This window comes from Xyrauchen texanus, chromosome 39 (genome assembly GCF_025860055.1).
Source record: "Xyrauchen texanus isolate HMW12.3.18 chromosome 39, RBS_HiC_50CHRs, whole genome shotgun sequence".
Lineage (NCBI taxonomy): Eukaryota > Metazoa > Chordata > Actinopteri > Cypriniformes > Catostomidae > Xyrauchen > Xyrauchen texanus.
In genome coordinates this window covers 8,941,915-8,962,979 of record NC_068314.1, presented here as the reverse complement: position 1 = coordinate 8,962,979, position 21,065 = coordinate 8,941,915, and the positions used below count along the sequence as shown (strand labels likewise).

The following is a 21,065-nucleotide window of genomic DNA, read 5'->3' as shown; positions in this document are numbered from 1 at the left end:
GCGTGAAAAGTGCCCAACAAGACAGCCACATCTATGGCAAGTGCTACAGGAAGCATGGGGTTAAATGTCACCTGACAAACTGACAGCTAGAATGCCAAGGATCTGCAAAGCTGTCATTGCTGCACTTGGAGGATTTTTTAATGAGAACTCTATGAAGTAGTTTAAGAAGTTCTGAATTTGTTTTTCAAATTGTAATAGTAATTTTTCATGTTATTAATGTCCTGACTTTAATTAAATAAAAAAATAAATACAAGATTACAGAAATAATCATATATGGGTTAAACAGTAAAATATTTCACTCAGTGCGCGCGCACGCAGGTCCCCCGTCGATCGCGGGAGCGCGCGCTGTGACGTCAGTGCCTTGCCGCGCAGTGATGATGGCGGTGCGTGCACGCGCAGTTCAAGTAATGGCTGCTCTGGAACGGCGGGTGCCTTGTCTCGATGATTTCGTGGGCCAGAGCTGGAGCGTCTGGGCGGAACGAGCCAACCTGACGGCATCGGATGGTGAGTGAGCATTTCGTCGCCCGCATTTCCCAATCCACCGCCAAAAAATCCCACGGATGTGCTTTATTTTCCGTGGAAAAGGCACGGCATCCCGAACCATGTTACCCAAACAAAGAACCTGCCGGGTCCTAGTGCCGGCCGGGTTACGCGCGGGCGCTCGCGCACTCTCGCGCGCTGGTCTTGAAGGCTATTCTTCATGTTCTTTCAAGCTGACTTTAAGAAACGATTGTTTTAACATATTTGTCACACTGGATGCAAGGGATATACGGCCACAAATCATATTCATACAATAAATTATAGATGCATATAGTAGGAACAACTTTCTCCTGCCACTATGAGAGATAGACACCGGTGTTGGTAGAGATGGAGGAGGAGTTTGACGCTGTTGCTACCATGTTAGATGGGGAAAAGCTCGTTTTAGCGTCTGTGAAATATCCGTGTCTCAATGATTGATCGATTGCTTCGGTTAAAGATTAATATTACTGCCCTTTTGTTTTATGTAGAGGATCATGATCTCTCTCAGTCATCGTTTCCTGATCTAATAGCTGATCAGTGTCGTCATAATATAACGTGTTCCGCGTCTGTATTGTCTCCAACTTCAAATGTAACAAACGCACCCAGTGTGAAACAATGTATCACCCCATTGGCTGCTGGAACTTTACCATACCGGTTTATAGTGTAGGGATAATTTGCAGGTACAGATTCACTGATGAGTGATGACCAGTTTATGGCACAGATTGGATTTATACTGAAGATCTTGAAAAATAAAAGTTTTAAACTACGTCTCATATTATTACCCTCAGTCAACACAAATGTATCCTCTATTCAATATAGATCTCTAAGGCTCATTAAGGATTGAGGGACTGACAATAGTGGGTCTAGAATAAACCGTTTAAAAACCACATTGGTCAACCACTAATATTGCATTAATAGGTCTGTGTTGGAATTCATGGGTGCATTAACGTATGGTACTGGGAGAAACTTAATTGAATATAATATGAGGAAATGTATTTCATGTTATGGCCATGCTTTGGAATGTACCCTCTAACATCGACTTTAAATAATTTTGTAGGGTCTGATGCCGATGAACACAGCAAGAATGGCAAAAAAGGGATGGAAACCATGACGCTGAGGAAAGAGGGTAGGCATTCCCTTCTATGCCATGACGTAAACCCTTAAAAGACCATAAAATCAACGATTTTAACAACTTTACAGCTCAGATAATACACACGTTTTAACAGAAGAATTAAAGTAAGTGCTTTTATAGTTACAAGCTTCACATTTCTGCCTTTTTAAACCCTCCAAAAATGGGTCCCATTCACTTCCATTGCAAGTGCCTCACTGTTACATAGATGTTTGCTTTTGAAAAACCTAAATAAATAAAAAAGGGGCTAGTCAATATTATTTTTGTTGTAATCAACGTTGTGCCTCAAATGCATGCAACTGAGCTTAACTTTTATTGAACATGAATTATTCCTTTAACCTATATGAAAGACTGATATATTGGCCAGCCAGATCAATTGGTCAGTATTTTGGACATTGGATTATCAACATTGGCACTTAACCTGCCCACCTTGCCGAATAACAGAAGTAGTAGTTCCCCCTCAGTGTAATTTCCAACAGCCTTGTCAATGGTAAATAAACATTTATTAATTTTAGTAAATAACTTTTTAATAATTTCTCATTCAATTTCTGTTATAATTTTAATTATAGGGTGAATCCAGGTAAATAGGTCCACATTTTACCTTTCATATTGATGACAAAAAGTTACCCAGTCCCTATCTGCATTGTATTGGCCACCCTCTGAATATCAGCATTGGCCATTGAAAATCCCATTGGAATATTGATCAATATTGATCAATACTTAACAATAATTCTCTCTAATATTTTTCATAATGGACCTTTAAAGAAATAGAGGACCTTAAGAGAATCTATTTTCTAATACACACAAGCGCATATTTTTATGCTCAACAGATCATGCCATAGGAAGTGCCTTGGGATGTTTAGTCAACTTCTTGTTCTCTATAATAAACATATTCAGAGATGCTTCCCTTATAAAAATTTCCAACTTCTGTTTGAAAGAGCTGATGTACATAATTAACATCTCCTAGTCATGTTAGAGTCTTGGCATAATGTAGAAGGTGAAATGGGCTTGGGGTGGCATAAGTTGGGTCAATTGTAAAGAACACTCTATTGTTATGCGGCTACAGATATGTCCATCTTTGGTCATTATCCTGGGCACGATGACTTTTACCTGGTGGTGTGCGCCCACTGCAGTCAGGTGGTGAAGCCTCAGGCATTTGAGAAGCATTGCGAGAGGAGACACGGACCTCTGGGTAAGCTCTATGCACACCTCCGCTCTCCTCCGCCGCAGCAGAGACCCCGCCATGGACACACCCCACCCTCCCATGGAACCTCCTCTTGGAGTGGAAGGAATCAGAATGTTGGGCCACCGCGGGCGTCTCCACAGTCTCCATCCACGGTGCCGCAGTTCAGACACGCAAGGCCTCTGAAAGATGGAGTTTGGTAAGATTCACAATTATGTTCTTGGTACCGTAAAATACACCGATCAGCCATAACATTAAAACCACCTGCCTAATATTATGTAGGACCCCCTTGTGCCACCATAACAGCACCAATCCGCATCTCAGAATAGCATTCTGAGATGATATTCTTCTCACCACAATTATACAGAGCGTTTATCTGTGTTACCGTAGACTTTGTCAGTTCGACCCAGTCTGGCCATTCTCCATCTCTCTCATCAACAAGGCATTTACATCTACAGAAATGCTGCTCACTGGAGGTTTTTGTTTTTGGCACCATTCTGAGTAAATTCTAGAGACAGTTGTGTGTGAAAATCCCAGGAGATCAGCAGTTACAGAAATACTCAAACCAGCCTATCTGGCACCAACAACCATGCCATGATCCAAATCATTGAGATCACATTGTTTCCCCATTTTGATGGTTGATGTGAACATTAACTGTAGCTCCTGACCCATATCTGATGATTTTATGCACTGCACTGCTGCCACGCGATTGGCTGATTAAATAATCACATGGATGAATGTTGGTGCCAAATGGGCTGGTTTGAGTATTTCTGTGTAACTGCTGATCTCCTGGGATTTTCACACACAACAGTCTCTAGAATTTAATCAGAATGGTGCCAAAAACAAAAAACATACATTGAGTGGCAGTTCTGCAGATGGAAAATCCTTGTTGATGAGAGAGATGGAGAATGGCCAGACTGGTTTGAACTGACAAAGTCTGCGATAACTCAGATAAATGCTCTGTACAATTGTGGTGAGAAGAATATTATTTCAGAATGCTATTCTGAGATGCTGGTTGTCACTGTTTTGGCAGCACGAGGGGGACCTACACAATATTAGGCAGGTGGTTTTAATGTTGTGGCATATCAGTGTATACTTCAGGGAAGAAACAAAATGAATTTTTTTTTAATAGGGATGTGTGGGGAAAAACAAAACAAATAGTCAGTTGGTTGCATGAGCAACTAGTCGACAAATTGGTCTTAAAGGGACAGTTCACCAAAACTGAACATTCTGTCAGTTACTTACCCGTAAGCCCAAAGTATTCTTCAGCTGGACGCAAACTTCGTCATCATCAGAGTACTTTGGCACTGAATGCATGCGGCCCAATTTTCTGAACGAGCAGTACGAGCATGCGCCTGGAATTATTTGCACAAATTGGCCACACTAACAATTAGATGTAATTGCAGGTAAACAACAGGAGACTAAGTTGGAAACAACAACGGTGGATGTGCACATGAAGAGCATGTTAATTTTTTTTGTGTAACTCAAGTCTGAAGGACTATAAAGATGTCTTTATTGATGTAAACTAGAGGTCGACCGATAGTGGATTTTGCAATACCAATAATAAGCCTGCACACAGGTGTGTTCATGTTGACTGATTTCAACTGACTGAACGAACCACTGAAAAGAACACAAAAACATCTTTTTGGACAGGTTTAGTTCTTAATGACATCACAGCCGTTTGTTCTGACTGACTTGTATGAGTTTTCATTTTTGGGTTGACTAGCCCTTTAAGGAAGCCTTGTATAGGGTTGGTTTGGGTTCACCTGACCCCGATCAGACAGGTACGTGGGGGGTGTTTATGCAAGACACGTTTTTGTGTTCAAAAACCTTTGGACCGATCGCAAGTGACTGGAACTGTCTTGAGGCGTTTATAAATTGAGCAATTTTTACTTTGACACGGCAGACAACAGTGGCCAAAGACGTCTGTCTAAATATGTATAAGGGCTTTACCTTTAAAACAGCCAAAGCACGGCATGCTAATTGAAGCACCGCCACAAAAACAAGAAAATCTAAAACTAGATAGTAGTTAAACTTATAAATCAACTAGTTGATCATCATAGCCCATCCCAAATTTGCAATGGCTATATGGTAATTCACAGCCTTTATAAGGCATCTTTGGAAATTTGCCGCATATAGAATCTGTACAATTCACATTTATACGTATTTCCCCCATCCAGGCACGCAGAAAAGGCTCCCAACTCGGGTCATTCGGAATCGTCTGTTTTTAAACAGCCTCCACCCATCGATCCCCCGCGGAGCTCCCCTCCCCCCACACACAGAGACCCCCCATGGCCCCATGGAGGCCCGTCACCCAGTCGACTTTCCTCTACTGAGAGGCCCCAGTCACAGAAAGGGGAGGCTTCCTCGGCCCCTGTCGCCTCCGGACAGCTCCGTGGGCCAAGAACATACAAGATGGTCACAAGTAAGTCCCAGCTGCAGCTCATCATATCATGACTCCAAACTATTATTATAATATGTTGTACTGATAATACTCAATTAACACTAGGTCACATTTGCATTGAGTTCTATAATAAAGAAATCCTATCTAATTGTTGCTAGTTCTGATTAGTGGTCGATGGATAAATTTAGCACTAGCAGGGCCAATCAGGCAATATTCATTGGCTATTTTTAGATTACCAGCATCTGAGAAATGGTCATTCAGCTTAGTGATACAAAATCTACCAAGTGCCAGTATTCTGTTTCTAAAAATTTATTTTTTAAATAAGTGTTAATTTAATTTCATAAATTATTCTTCCAAATGTATTTTCTATCCTTACTGTATTACGTATCAGCCATCAGTCACCCTGCTGTCTAGAAATCACTATCGGTATCTGCCATTAAAAAAAACAACATTATTTTACCATTAATTCCGATTATTCAGTCAGTTGTATTCCACATACACCATCCTGTGGATATGAAATCAAATGACATCATGACAAGTCGAATCCAACTCTACTAGTCGACTATTCAAAATCAGTAGTCTTCCAACCCCAGTTATGGACAGCCTACTAATTGACTTAAATGCTTTTTCCTGTTAACCACAGAAAAGAAATGTGACCTCGACAAGCACTGTGGTGTGATGGACCCAGAGAGAAAGAAAGTCTGCACTCGACTTTTGACCTGCAATGTAAGTTTCCTCTAATTACTTCCTCTTTCTCACTTCAACCTGTTAACTTTATGTAACCTTAAAAAATTACCTTGACCTTTTTACCAATACCGAATGTTTTAGGGAAACTAGCAGAATTGTGTTTTGACATGTTATGTAGTTCATGACACGTAACTCCTCTAGGATGGACGCATGTTTCATTCTGTAGAAAGACAGGAAGTTAAATGGACATGACTACCAGGAAATGGGGAAGGGACTGCAGACAAATTCTCTTCATTTTCATCATGTTATTGTTTAAATCAGCAAAGGCCTGTCCAAAAGGTTGACCAATAAATTTCAAAATAAACTAGCTCTATTTTTCAGCTATAGATGTTATTCACCTAATTTCTGTATTGTGCATTTAAAAAAAAAATATATATATATATACAGTGAGGAAAATAAGTATTTGAACACCCTGCTATTTTGCAAGTTCTCCCACTTGGAAATCATGGAGGGGTCTGAAATTGTCATCGTAGGTGCATGTCCACTGTGAGAGACATAATATAAAAAAAATCCAGAAATCACAATGTATGATTTTTTAACTATTTATTTGTATGATACAGCTGCAAATAAGTATTTGAACACCTGTCTATCAGCTAGAATTCTGACCCTCAAAGACCTGTTAGTCTGCCTTTAAAATGTCCACCTCCACTCCATTTATTATCCTAAATTAGATGCACCTGTTTGAGGTCGTTAGCTGCATAAAGACACCTGTCCACCCCATACAATCAGTAAGAATCCAACTACTAACATGACCAAGACCAAAGAGCTGTCCAAAGACACTAGAGACAAAATTGTACACCTCCACAAGGCTGGAAAGGGCTACGGGAAATTGCCAAGCAGCTTGGTGAAAAAAGGTCCACTGTTGGAGCAATCATTAGAAAATGGAAGAAGCTAAACATGACTGTCAATCTCCATCGGACTGGGGCTCCATGCAAGATCTCACCTCGTGGGGTCTCAATGATCCTAAGAAAGGTGAGAAATCAGCCCAGAACTACACGGGAGGAGCTGGTCAATGACCTGAAAAGAGCTGGGACCACCGTTTCCAAGGTTACTGTTGGTAATACACTAAGACGTCATGGTTTGAAATCATGCATGGCACGGAAGGTTCCCCTGCTTAAACCAGCACATGTCAAGGCCCGTCTTAAGTTTGCCAATGACCATTTGGATGATCCAGAGGAGTCATGGGAGAAAGTCATGTGGTCAGATGAGACCAAAATAGAACTTTTGGTCATAATTCCACTAACCGTGTTTGGAGGAAGAAGAATGATGAGTACCATCCCAAGAACACCATCCCTACTGTGAAGCAGGGGGTGGTAGCATCATGCTTTGGGGGTGTTTTTCTGCACATGGGACAGGGCTGACTGCACTGTATTAAGGAGAGGATGACCGGGGCCATGTATTGCGAGATTTTGGGGAACAACCTCCTTCCCTCAGTTAGAGCATTGAAGATGGGTCGAGGCTGGGTCTTCCAACATGACAATGACCCGAAGCACACAGCCAGGATAACCAAGGAGTGGCTCTGTAAGAAGCATATCAAGGTTCTGGCGTGGCCTAGCCAGTCTCCAGACCTAAACCCAATAGAGAATCTTTGGAGGGAGCTCAAACTCCGTGTTTCTCAGCAACAGCCCAGAAACCTGACTGATCTAGAGAAGATCTGTGTGGAGGAGTGGGCCAAAATCCCTCCTGCAGTGTGTGCAAACCTGGTGAAAAACTACAGGAAACGTTTGACCTCTGTAATTGCAAACAAAGGCTACTGTACCAAATATTAACATTGATCTTCTCAGGTGTTCAAATACTTATTTGCAGCTGTATCATACAAATAAATAGTTAAAAAATCATACATTGTGATTTCTGGATTTTTTTTTTTAGATTATGTCTCTCACAGTGGACATGCACCTACGATGACAATTTCAGACCCCTCCATGATTTCTAAGTAGGAGAACTTGCAAAATAGCAGGGTGTTCAAATACTTATTTTCCTCACTGTATATATATATATATTACATACATACCTACATACACACATAGATAAAAACATTTCAATGCAAAAGTTAAATGTAAAAAAAAATATTTAGAAAAATGAAGCTGCCAAATTGATACACATTCAACAAGTATGTAAGAGATAATGTACTGTCAGCTGGTTGTTTTCACACAATAAACCACAACAGGGGGATCAGGACCCCGATGTGAAGCCATAACCAGCTCACTGCACATTTTCTGTACACTTTTTACATGGCTATTAATCAAATAAATAAATACATGGACATCAAATATTGATTTGCGTTGAAATTATGTAATTTGAGAAGAAATCGCTGAACAGCTGAAATCAACCTCTGATTTGCATTAGTTCTTTTGATGTTTATTTTGTGAAAATGACTGCAACTCCTCATTATTCAGCCTATTACAAGCATACTAGACAAATAACAACAAAAAGTGGATATGAAACATTGATTTGAATTTTAATGATTTGATTAGTTTGTTGAGATCTTGGAGTGCTACATGAAGCAGGAGAGGCGGATGAACAGTCTGATACGTGGAGTGGTACGCGGTTGTTACAGAGCAATATCAAACCACTAGATAGCGCCATTGACCAATCAGAATGAAGTAATTCAGGTCGCTGTGCAATAAAAGAAAATAATGTGTATCCCCAAACCGTAAAATGGAATGTTACTACCATATCAGAGCAATTCAAGCTTGAAGTATCACCTGTTTTCAGCAGGGGGCAGTAAGCAAATCTTCAAGTGTATATTCAGCTGTACAATCCTCGGGCTTGCTTGGCACTAGCGACAGCACAAGATGTGAACTTGCCTTCAAACAACTGGGATTTTGATCAATTCCGAATGCAGTGATCTCAAGATATGTTTTTAGAGGTTTCAAACTATGATTTACCTTGACACAGCGACCTAAAAACACCGTTTATGATGCATGCAACCTAAGTGAGATGCTCCTAAAGCATCTGTCTGACACATTTGTACATTGATGCATTTTTAGAAAAGCCCTTATAATAAATGTTTTAATCTAAATACATCCAATCTAGGCCAATTATAAACTTATGTTCAATAATATGAAAGTAAACAATTTATTGCCTCTTTAAGATGTTAAGACACTTTGTTTTGACTTAAAATGTACTCATCTGCCACAATAATGTAATAGCATTTTAATAATCTAAATTGTTTATTCTTATAATGTGTGTTATATTCAAAATTATTTAAATTGAACAATATAAAAAAATGTAATCTGTATATATTGAAGTATTATTATTTTAGGGGTTTTCTCAGCAAAAATGTATGTGCGTTTTTATTTGATTAATCGGCATAACAAGTAATCTTAATCATCAAAAATCTTAATCGATTGACAACCCTAGTTCAAATAATCATGGCATTCTTTCCACACCTTCACTAAATGATGAAGGAAGAATATTCAATCATTTTCATGCACAAGTATATCTACCGTAATTTCCGGACTATTGAGCGCACCTGAATATAAGCCGCACCCTATGATTTTTACAAAAAAATATGATTTTGAACAAATAAAATATGGCTTGTCTCGGAGCCCGGCCGGGCACAGCCCGAAGAAGCAACGTGGAACCCCCCTCTACATCCCTTGGGCCCACCACCCATTGGAGGAACCGCAGGAGTCGGGTGCGCTGCCATATGGGTGGCAGTGAAGGCCGTGGGCCTCAACGGACCAGACCCGGGCAGCAAAGGCTTGCTCTGGGGACGTGGAATGTCACCTCACTGGGGGGGAAGGAGCCGGAACTAGTGAGGGAGGTGGAGCGTTACCAGTTGGATCTGGTGGGGCTTACATCGACGCACAGTTTTGGCTCTGGATCCGTACTCCTGGATAGGGGATGGACTCTATTCTTCTCTGGAGTTTCCCAGGGTGTGAGGCGACTCACGAGTCCCCGGCTGAGCGCCACTACGTTGGAGTTTACCCCGGTGGACGAGAGGGTCGCCTCCCTACGCCTACGGGTTGTGGGGGTGAAAACTCTGACTGTTGTCTGTGCATATGCACCGAACAGCAGTTCAGAGTATTCGGCCTTCTTGGAGACCCTGAATGGAGTCCTGAATAGGGCCCCAGTAGGGGACTCCATAGTGATGCTGGGTGACTTCAACGCACACGTGGGAAATGACAGGGACACCTGGAAAGGCGTGATTGGGAGGAACGGCCTCCCTGATCTGAACTCAAGTGGATGTTTGTTATTGGATTTCTGTGCTAGTCATGGATTATCTATAACAAACACCATGTTCGAACATAAGGATGCTCATAAGTGTACGTGGTACCAGAGCACCCTAGGCCGAAGGTCGATGATCGATTTTGTAATAGTGTCGTCGGATCTGAGGCCATATATTTTGGACACTCGGGTAAAGAGAGGGCAGAGCTGTCAACCGATCACCATCTGGTGGTGAGTTGGGTCAGGGGTGGGGAAAGACTCTGGACAGACCTGGGAAGCCCAAGCGAGTAGTGCGGGTGAACTGGGAACGTTTGGAGGAGGTCCCTGTCCATGAGATCTTCAACTCACACCTCTGGCGGAGCTTTTCAGGCATCCCTGTGGAGGTTGGGGACATTGAACCAGAGTGGGCAATGTTCAAAGCTTCCATTGCCGGCCGCTGGTGGAGAGCTGCGGCCTCAAGGTTTTAGGTGCCGCAAGGGGTGGTAACCCTCGAACACCGTGGTGGACACTGGTGGTCAGGGAAGCCGTCCGACTGAAGAAAGAGGCCTTCCGGGATTTGTTGTCCCGGAGGTCTCCGGAGGCAGTTGCAAGGTACCGACAGGCCCGAAGGGCTGCAGCCTTGGCCGTGAGGGAGGCAAAGCAGTGGGTGTGGGAAAAGTTCGAGAAGCCATGGAGAAGGACTTTCGGTCCGCACCAAAGTGCTTCTGGAAAACCGTCCGCCACCTTAGGAGGGGGAAGCGGGGAACCATTCAAGCTGTATACAGCAAAGATGGGACGCTGTTGACCTCAACCGAGGAGGTTATTGGGCGGTGGAAGGAACACTTTGAAGAACTCCTAAATCCCAACACGCCCTCTATGGTAGAGGCAGAGCCGGAGGATGATGGGGGATCAGATTCTATTTCCCTGGGGAGGTCACTGAGGTAGTCAAACAACTCCGCAGTGGCAAAGCCCGGGGATTGATGAGATCCGACCAGAAATGCTGAAAGCTCTGGATGTGGAGGGGTGTCATGGATGACACACCTCTTCAACATTGCGTGGAAATCTGGGACAGTGCCTAAGGAGTGGCAGAACGGGGTGGTGGTTCCCTCTTCAAAAGGGGATCAGAGAGTGTGTGCCAACTACAGGGGTATCACACTTCTCAGCCTCCCTGGTAAAGTTTACTCCAAGGTGCTGGAGAGGAGGGTTCGGCCGATTGTCGAACCTCAGATTGAAGAGGAACAATGCAGTTTTCGTCCTGGCCGTGGAACGACGGACCAGATCTTTACTCTCGCAAGGATCCTGGAGGGGGCCTGGGAGTATGCCCATCCGGTCTACATGTGTTTTGTGGATCTGGAGATGGCGTATGACCGGGTCCCCCGGGAGAGACTGTGGGCACTTGAAATTAGACACCGGTGTTAGACATAATTTAGCGCAGGTGTAAACGCCCTTACAGCTTTTCTCTCCCGGACGGGCGCTTGACCACGCCCCCGCTGCCACACACGGCTTGTAATAAAACATTTGCAGTAAACAGTAGCCTACCAAGAAAGTCATTGGTCACTATCTTCCTCGTCCTGTGCACTGAAACCACTGAAGTCATCTCCTTCAGTGTCGGAGTTGAATAGCCTCAGAATAGCCTCAGCTTTAGTTTAGAGTCAATTCCTCACGCTGCTGTTTCCAACGTCTTATCATCGACTCATTAAGACCAAGCTCCCGTGCAGCAGCTCTATTTCCTTCTCCAACAGCCAGATTAATCGCCTTCAACTTGAAAGCAGCATCATATGCGTTTCTCCATGTCTTTGCCATGGTGAGGGTGACAAAATTACTACCGTAATCAGAATGATGGGAAGTTTGAGCCTTCGATTTAATCTAAACAGTAGGCTAAACAAAAAAGTTGTTTGACCTTAACCCGTTCGGCAATTTCATTGGTCTAATGAAAGCTTCACGCCAAAAAACTGAGCACGTCACAGAATGTTTTTTTTTTTTTTTTTTTAATAAAATTTGAAAGCGGGAAAAATCCATATATTAGCCGCGTCATTGTATAAGGCGCGAGGTTCAAAAACCTACAATACTGAACCTTTTCACAATATTCTAATTTTCTGAGATTCTGAATTTGGGGTTTTATAAGCTGTAAGCCATAATCATCAAAATTATATCAAATAAAGGCTTGAAATATCTTACTTTGCTTGTAATGAGTCTATATAATATATTAGTTTCACCTTTTAAGTTGAATTACTGAAATTAATGAACTTTTGCACGATATTCTAATTTTTCGAGTTTCACCTGTATACCAAAATGTTTGTACTAAAAAATTTTAAAACATGAAGTGCCATGCAGTGATTTTCATAAACTGATTCATGGACCTTAACAATTCTAATACCATTTTTTGCAGCTGAGAATTAAATCATTGTGATTCATTAACAAATATATTGTGAATATTAATTTTATTGCAATATACTGTCCATTTAGAAGAAGAGGCCTTAGTTTTTTTAAGTACTCATGATTCGAAGGAACAACTTGTCGCACTTCAAAGCCACACAAAATGTTCTTAAAGGGATAGTTCACCCCTTGCATCTTGCACCAGCATGATATCCCAGGTGTGTATAACTTTCTTCACCAGAACACTTTTGAAGAAAATTAGAAAAATATCTTAGCTCAGTAGGTCCTTAAAATGGATCGGTGATCCGATTTTTCTAAAAAAAAAAAATAAAAAATAATTATTTGTTTGTTTTTTTTAAGCTCCAAAAATCACAGAAACGTCATCCAATGTTAAATTAATGTCTTCTAAAGTGACATGATTGCTTTGGTGTGAAAAAGATATATTTTTTTTTTTTACTTTAAATCATGCTTCCAGTCAGAAGTGGTACGCACGTGTGAATCACATTGGCATTTGAAACACGTGAAAACTGAGGCACTTGAGTCACAGCCGGAAGAGCAGCACTGTTTACAAGTGAGGAGGAATGCTGTTCAGTAGTTTGGTTGGTTTTGGTTTAGATCTGTTATTATACGTTTCTTTACTCACAAAGAGTCGTATCGATGACGTTTATGCTGACTGTCTGCAATTTTCTGAACTTCAAAAGCATTCAATTGCATTTTAAGGACCTACTGAGCCAAGATATTTTTGGTCAAATGTGTTCTGGTGAAGAAAGAAAGTCATACACACCTGGGATATTATGAGGGTAAGTATTTTCATATTATGAGATAATTAAAATTTTTGGGTGAACTATCCCTTTAAAACTCCAGGTCAAGGTAATACATGAGCGTTATGTCAAATGGTTTGCTTTTTGGGTCATACAGTGAGAATATTTTTTTTTTTCGCATTGTGCAATCATCAGGGTGAGCACACAAGTTTTTACCCCTAAATTATTAATTAAAACTACACAATGCCCTCAAGACTTTCAGGTGCTTTATATTTTACAAAGGCCAAAACCACCACTCATTTTTAAAGCCAATGCTCTCATCAGTTCAAACCTGTTAGAATATGTTTTATGGATTCACGGAGAACTGGAGTTTAAAGGGGTTTTTGTCAAATAAAAGTGCTTCTCTCTTCTGCACCAGATCCATTCCATTCATCAGAGGAGGAAGGTGCAAGGCAGGAGTAAAAATTTTGACCAGCTGGTAGCAGAGCTGAAGATGAGTTCGAAGCCTCGTGAGCGGGTTTCTCAGGCACCAGAGTGTTCTGCTGCTCTGTCTGTAAGCCCAGAACCTCCCAGAGATACACTTGCACCCCCTCTCTGCCGGAGAGCTCTCACAAACAGCCCTGCATTCAGGTTCGAACCTTCAATATCTGATTCTAGGTCATTTTTAGAGACTGACTCTCAAATGATACTGAAAGATAAAATACCGAACTCGAAAGAAACTCTATTCAAAAGTGAATTGCTATTGTGCATTTTACATTTATGTTTGCCAATAGTAGTAACAGCAAATAAACTAAATTGGAGCGAAATTTGAAACTTTCCATTTCTAACTTTTAAGATCTTTGTTGCTTCTCAGTGTAATAAACAACAGGCAGTACTCATTTAGATGATGAGAACACTTTGTATTCAGATTAGGACTCAAGTCAAGTGTAAAATGACATTACAAACTCTGAGACTAACTCCATTCTCTTTGTGTGACTGTTCAACTGTTTGTGTCACAGAACGCCAACATTATGTGAAAGCATGGAGGAGAAATCCCATCCTGAGGAAGGGAGCACACTGCCGCTCTCTCCTCTCACCCAGGGCCACATCTCAGGTGATGAGAGTGAAGGAGATGCGAATGATGACCCGGCAGACTGGCACTCAACTCCATGGCATCCCAAACCAGCCACGGTAAAAGCAAACACTACTACATTGTCCACCCAGAATTATTACAATTAAATAATAGTCAGACAGCAAGAGTTAAAGTGCAGTTTCTGTATAACTAGTTAACTGAGTTTGCTTAGACAAGCATCACTATTATCATTGCTTGTACTTGCACTCAAAAAAAAAAAACTTTTTGGATGAACTTGATTCAATCATGGACATATGTAATTTAAAATTACCATGTAATCTTAACTCATACGTTGTGTAGAGGGAACTTAATTGAATTGGGAAAATGCAAAAAATAAATAAAAAAATAGACAAGTCAAAGTAACTCAAATTAATCTCTTATTTCTTTATGCACTAGCTAGTGACCGTAAATGTTAGCAAATTACATGCTGATGTAAAGCACTACAGAGTGCAGCTTGGTGACTATGCTATGGTTAGCACAGAAACCGCTCGATGAAGAAAGCAATTAATATCATCTCATCCTAAACTCAAGCTCCACTCCACCATAATAGTGAGCCCCAAATCTCCAAAATAACAGAGACTCTTAAATATCAACATAACAAAACATTAATATCACACACAAGTATCACCCTTAATCTTGCACAAAAACACACAAAACTTTATTATTATTTTTGGAATGCCCACTACTCAGTAGGTCCTCATGGTGGCGTGGTTACTCACCTCGATCCGGGTGGCGGAGGACAAGTCTCAGTTGCCTCCACTTCTGAGACAGTCAATCCATGCATTTTATCACGTGGCTTGCTGTGCATGACACCGCAGAGACTCAAAAGCATGTGGAGGCTAATGTTACTCTCCGTGATTCATGCACAACTTACCACATGCCCCATTGAGAGCGAGAACCACTTAATCGCGACCACGAGGAGGTTATCAACCGGGCCAATTTTGTTGCTTAGGAGACCTGGCTGGAGTCACTCGGCACACCCTGGATTCGAACTCACGACTCCAATGGTGGTAGTGAGCGTTAATACTCTCTGAGCTACCCAGGTCCCAACAGTTAATTTTAACATTTACTCTTTATTATTATTGAAACCACTTCTTTTAAATTTGTTCACTTAGTTAAATTATTATTATTTATTTTGTTAAGTAATCTGAACAAGCAAGGGTTCTGTAAACCTAACAATAGTGCAAGATAATTTTTTGGAGTGAGGCATTTGAACAAACCATTTACCATAATTGTTATATTTTGTATTAATTATATATGAGTTATATTGTCACCACTCATCCCTCACCTTTTGTGCTTCTGATATGAATGATACCTCAAATAATTTGGCTAGTTGAGGAGGGGTACTTTTCTAAGCGATCATATTTTATCATTTTGCCTGGTGGATATTCTAAAATGCGCAGTTTAAAAAAAGTCTAATCCAATAACTTACATTTGTAGGAGGGATCCAAGCCATATATTATAGAGACTTGGGAGTGGGCACTTTTGACTGGTCAGGAAGCAATGCCTGGTTTCTTTAGATCTAGTGATCAATAAAGTTCAAACGAGAAAATTAAGAAATTACTACCTTTTTACCTTAAATAAAACAACATATTATTATGCTCCTATTTATGCATAGTATAGCATAAATAAGAGTTAAGAACTACATCAGATTTTACTAATAAATATGTTTGCCTCCATTTTGAATTTTGAGGGCAGTTATTGGCCTCCCTTGATTTCTGACCCTGGTTCAGATGTTACAGGACCTTGGCCATGTGCTTTAAATACTCCTCTGCATATAGTCTTAATTGAGAAAGTATTAGTGTTAATCCTTGCCTTTTCCCCCACAGCTTTGTTCGTTTAGCAGTCGTGCTGTGGGCCACAGTGTCTTCACTTTCGATCGGCGGTTGCACCATTTACGGTCTGCCATGAGTGCCATGGTGGAGAACCACCTCAGCGCACATCTGTGGAAGTAAGAATCTCTTAACTCGTAGGGGTGCTTAAATTTGCCCCAAAAAATAGGCAAGGGGAGGTTTGCCTGGTTATTAGAATACTATTGTGGCAATCTTCCAAATCTGCTGGGGTGAATCTAATGAAACCTGTCAAGAACAATGTCATCTTTAACCCCAAAATCAGAAAAGAAAAGAACAAAAATATCATATTTTGCATTAAGACAAAGCCTTTTTTTGCATTTACATTTTCCCCAAAAATTCTCAATATTGTAATGCAAAAAAATAAATGTAAAAAATATATATATATATATATATATATATATATATATATATATATATATATATATATATATATATATATATATTTTTTACATTTATTTTTTTGCATTACAATATTGAGAATTTTACCAGATGCCCAAACCACCTCAACTGACTCCTTTCAACGCAAAGGAGCAGCGGCTCTACTCCGAGCTCCTCATGGATGACTGAGCTCCTCACCCTATCTCTAAGGGAGAAGCCCGCCACCCTTCTGAGGAAGCCCATTTCGGCCGCTTGTACTCGCAACCTAGTTCTTTCGGTCATGACCCAACCTTCATGACCATAGGTGAGGGTAGGAACAAAAATTGACCGGTAGATCGAGAGCTTTGCCTTTCGGCTCAGCTCTCTTTTCGTGACAACGGTGCGATAGAGCGAGTGCAATACCGCCCCGATTCTCCGGCCAACCTCCCGCTCCATTGTCCCCTCACTCGTGAACAAGACCCCGAGGTACTTGAACTCCTTCACTTGGGGCAAAACCTCATTTATTTTTTGAATTGCATATTTATACATCATGGTAGTATTTGTTGTGCTGCCTATAATGTATGCTTATTTTTAAATAAATTATAGTATAACTAATTTTAATGTAAAGTCAAATGTACTTTAATACTGTAATGAGAATCAGCAAAATTATGTAATAAGATTGACCAAAAAATTGAGAAACTGAAAATGCCCAGACAAAATTTATTATTATCCTTGAAAATGTTGCAAAGCCAATAATCTTTATGGTCCTAAAAATGTTAGATTTGTTTTGTAATTGTATGATAATATGAGGACTTTTCCCTACAGGTTTTGTGAGATTGACTCATAGATGCAGGCTCTGAACACATTAAATCTATAAAATCCACTTACAGCTCTGGGGTTTCTTCAATCTAGATCTGAGGGTAATCCCTATTAGCTGATAAGAAATCATCTTAAGTCACTTTACAAAGCTACACCAAAAAACATTTGTTGGATTTACTTCAAGTCCATCCATTTATATTTATAAGTGCAAAAATGCTACCTACATATTTTAAGTAAATTCAATTTATGGTCATTTTATGTCAGTGCAACTAGAAAACCTTTTAGATAAACGCAAATGTATCAGTTCATTCAACTTTATTTACTTAAAAACGTATGTTCCACAGATAAGATTTTGCAACTAATAGCGAGTTTCAAATTAAGTTATATCTTGAGGTCAGGGATTGAACTTGATTCCCCAAAGAAGTACAAACATGTTGAAGTTTTACTTAAGCTATGCATATTCACATGCATTAGGAAAAATAGGATCCAATTTGACCACTAATCACCCTAATGGTGACTACACGAAACAGTTATTTAGAGTAAAACTACTAATCTAATCATATAAAAAATAAAAATAGCTAAAATATTTAGGAATTCTTTATAACAACTAATTAAAAGCCAACATAAGTTCCTTTTGTTAGAACAAACATGCTTAAATAATTCAGGCGCAAGGGCTTATGTGTTCCCCACAACCTCATTTCTGTACTCTATCGTTTGAGTTAGTAGTACTTAAAATTGTGATTTTTATGGATTTCTAAGTTCAATTAAATATTCATTTTTTTATGTAACTCGTAAATTTTGTGTTGTACACATTAATAAGCTAAAGTGTTATAAATATGTACATATCGGAGTAGAAGCTATTTATTTATATACGTTATGGATGTTGATCCAACACATTTTTTTTTTTCTCAATGTATAGAGGATCCCCTCTACTGCTTGCAAAATTAAACATTCTTCGGTTTCATTTCTCACAACCCCTGTTTCCTCTCCACTCAGAAAAATACCTCAGGCATCCGATTCCCAATCCCAAAGCCCCCCAGCCAAGCCTGTTCCGCCTTCTCCTTCCTCCATTTCCCAGCATTCCAAACAGAAAACAGGAAGTTACAACTCAGCCTCTCTCAAAACTTCCTTCTACTCTTCCCACGGACCGAGCAAGGAGCCAAACCCACAGAGTTCCTACACCAGCAAGGCTTACATTCAATCAGAGAACTCTGGGGGGTGCCAATCCTCTACCACCCTCCCTTGTAGTAAACTCAGTCGGTCCCCCTCTCAGTCAGGCCCCGGATGGCCCAAAAACCCAGTCGGTCGCCCAAGCAAGCAGCAGCTCCGCCTCAGGGAAGCAGAGCAGACGGCCACCATGGACGCTGCTGCACTGCGCAAACGAAAAGTCTCATTCGACGAGGCGGACACTGTCAGCCCAGACAAGAATTGCGGGTCCCAGAACAAGGGACGGCTCCTCATCAGCAAAACGCTACCGACAGTCTCTCACGGACAAACGAATGGCTCGCTTTCGCCAGGAAGCAAGCCACGCCCTTCATCAGATCCCCACGTGCCCTCCTCGTGGGCTTTTAAGAGGTCTCATCCCCCAGCTCACCACTCACCCCCCGAATCTGGCCCACACAGCCGTGAAGTGGACTCAGGACTGCACAGCAGGGTGGCCAGCTTTGATCACAAGGGTTTGGGCAAAAAACACAAGAGCAGCAGCTCGTCTCCCCCCTCCAAACCCCACCGGCTGCCCAACTCCCCTCATTCCGGCTTCTATCCCTGGAAAGAAAGCAAAGGGGCGGGGCTCTCTTTAGGGGGCGAAAAGAAACTCAGCACACAAAAGGTGAGGGAACATAGTGTTCTTGGGATTAGGTAGGTCTAGTTTAGGTAGTCATTATTTAAGCCTCTTCAGTTTAACACTTTGAGGGGTGAGACCTAGAGCTTTTACCAATAAAAATCAATCTTAAATTGGCCCAAATGGAGTCTGTGCTGATTTTGGGTGGCAATCTGCAAATTCTGTAGAATTGATTTGAACGTTGAAAACTTTTATTGGTAGCCAAAAGCCAAGTTTTGCCCCATTCAGACTTTAATAGAAAAGTCACTAAAGGTTCAGTTCCTGGATTTGAATTGAGGTAGCAAAAAGGATGCAATCATTTTAATTTTAAGTGGAATTAAAATTAGCCAAACATATTTCAAAAACAAACATGTAATGGGAGGGTAATGTGTAGAATTGTATGAATGACAGGTGCTCCAACTCTTCTACTTAACAGTTTTAAATGCAATCTTTTTTGCATATGTTGCCTTAATTAGGATTTTGGGTATAATATTGACAGACAGATGCTGATATTAATATGGATTTGTATCGTATTAATGGTACTTTATTGCCTTTTCTACAGCCAAAATTGCACCACTGAGAGTGCCAGCCTTACAAGCCACTAAGAGAGCAAGCCCTACGAACTCTACCATATAAAACTATGGACGCAGGACTCCGGATGTTTGAATGACATTTCGAAGTGTGTGTGTGTGTGTGTGTGTGTGTGTGTGTGTGTGTGTGTGTGTGTGTGTGTGTGTGTGTGTGTGTGTGTGTGTGTGTGTGTGTGTGTGTGTGTGTGTGTGTGTGAGAGAGAGAGAGAATTAAGATGGGGGAGTGAATTTCTCTGTGAATTCAGAAAATACCTCAGAATCTACTGAATAATGCTGCTACGTAAATGTTGTTTATAAAATGGATTAAATATTCTTTATACTCAGAACTATGAATTCATTTTTTATTTGTATTTATTTTTTTTATTCATTCATTCTGAGCTTTTTAATTGTTAAGTGGATGAATTTCACAAAACCTGTAGAGAGCAGGTCCAGGTCATATTTCCTTGCATTAAAAAAAACATTTAGATTTCTTTGCATTCTGATATTTTCACAACAAACACATTTATCTTAAATTCTCAATACTGTAATGTGTTTGTAGATAATTTTTTAAGGGGTTGTCATTCTGAATGATGATTCTTGTTACTGTAATACAGTACATTTTTGCGTTATTACAGTAAAAAAAAAAATATATATATATATATTATTTATAAAATCAGCATTTATTAAAAAATGTTTTTAAAAAAATACAACAAATACTACCATGATGCATAAACACATTTTCTCAGTTTAATAAAAGGGGAGACCGGGACCAGTCATCAAATGGTGAAGTTGTTGGTTAAAACGTGGGCTTGATATCTTGTACGTTTTTGCTATTTGTAAAAAACATTTGGCTCTTTTATGCCACGGTTACATTGTGACAAAGTGCCTTTCAATAGCTGCTTTTTTTTTGTGGCTGAGACTTTAAAAGAATAGTTAAAAGAAAATGAAAACTCACTCATAATTTACTCACCTTCATGAATCATGGCAACCCAGATGTGTTACTTCTGCTGAACACAAAGGTTTTTAGAAGAGTATCTCAGCTGTGTTGGTCTATTCAATGCACAGAACTTTGAAACTCCAAAAAGCACATAATTGCAGCATAAAAGTACTTTATTTGACTCCAGTTCAGTATATGATGAGTGTGGGTGAGAAACGGATCACGTTTTTTTTTTTGGTTTTTAACAAAAAATTCTCCTCCCTGCCCAGTAGGTGGTAATAAGTCCTCAGAAAAAAAGAATGTGAAAGTGGAGATGTTTTGTAAAAAAT

The 21,065-nt window shown here is 40.4% G+C and overlaps 1 protein-coding gene across 2 annotated transcripts; it reads left to right on the top strand.

Moving 5' to 3' along the window:
• Positions 1-374: 374 nt before the first annotated feature.
• On the top strand, positions 375-20,247 carry LOC127632746 (ataxin-7-like protein 2). Of its 2 annotated transcripts, XM_052111497.1 has the most exons (10): positions 375-504; positions 1,577-1,645; positions 2,715-3,030; positions 5,012-5,256; positions 5,879-5,961; positions 13,690-13,901; positions 14,270-14,441; positions 16,212-16,333; positions 18,408-19,239; positions 19,793-20,247. In XM_052111497.1, exons 1-10 carry the CDS (start codon positions 375-377, stop codon positions 19,808-19,810), a joined length of 2,199 nt encoding a protein of 732 aa, XP_051967457.1. In that variant the 3' UTR covers positions 19,811-20,247. The 2 variants fall into 2 exon arrangements, with proteins under 2 accessions (XP_051967457.1, XP_051967458.1); XM_052111498.1 differs by lacking the exon at positions 375-504 and having other exon boundaries at positions 1,638-1,755.
• The last annotated feature ends 818 nt before the right edge of the window (positions 20,248-21,065 follow it).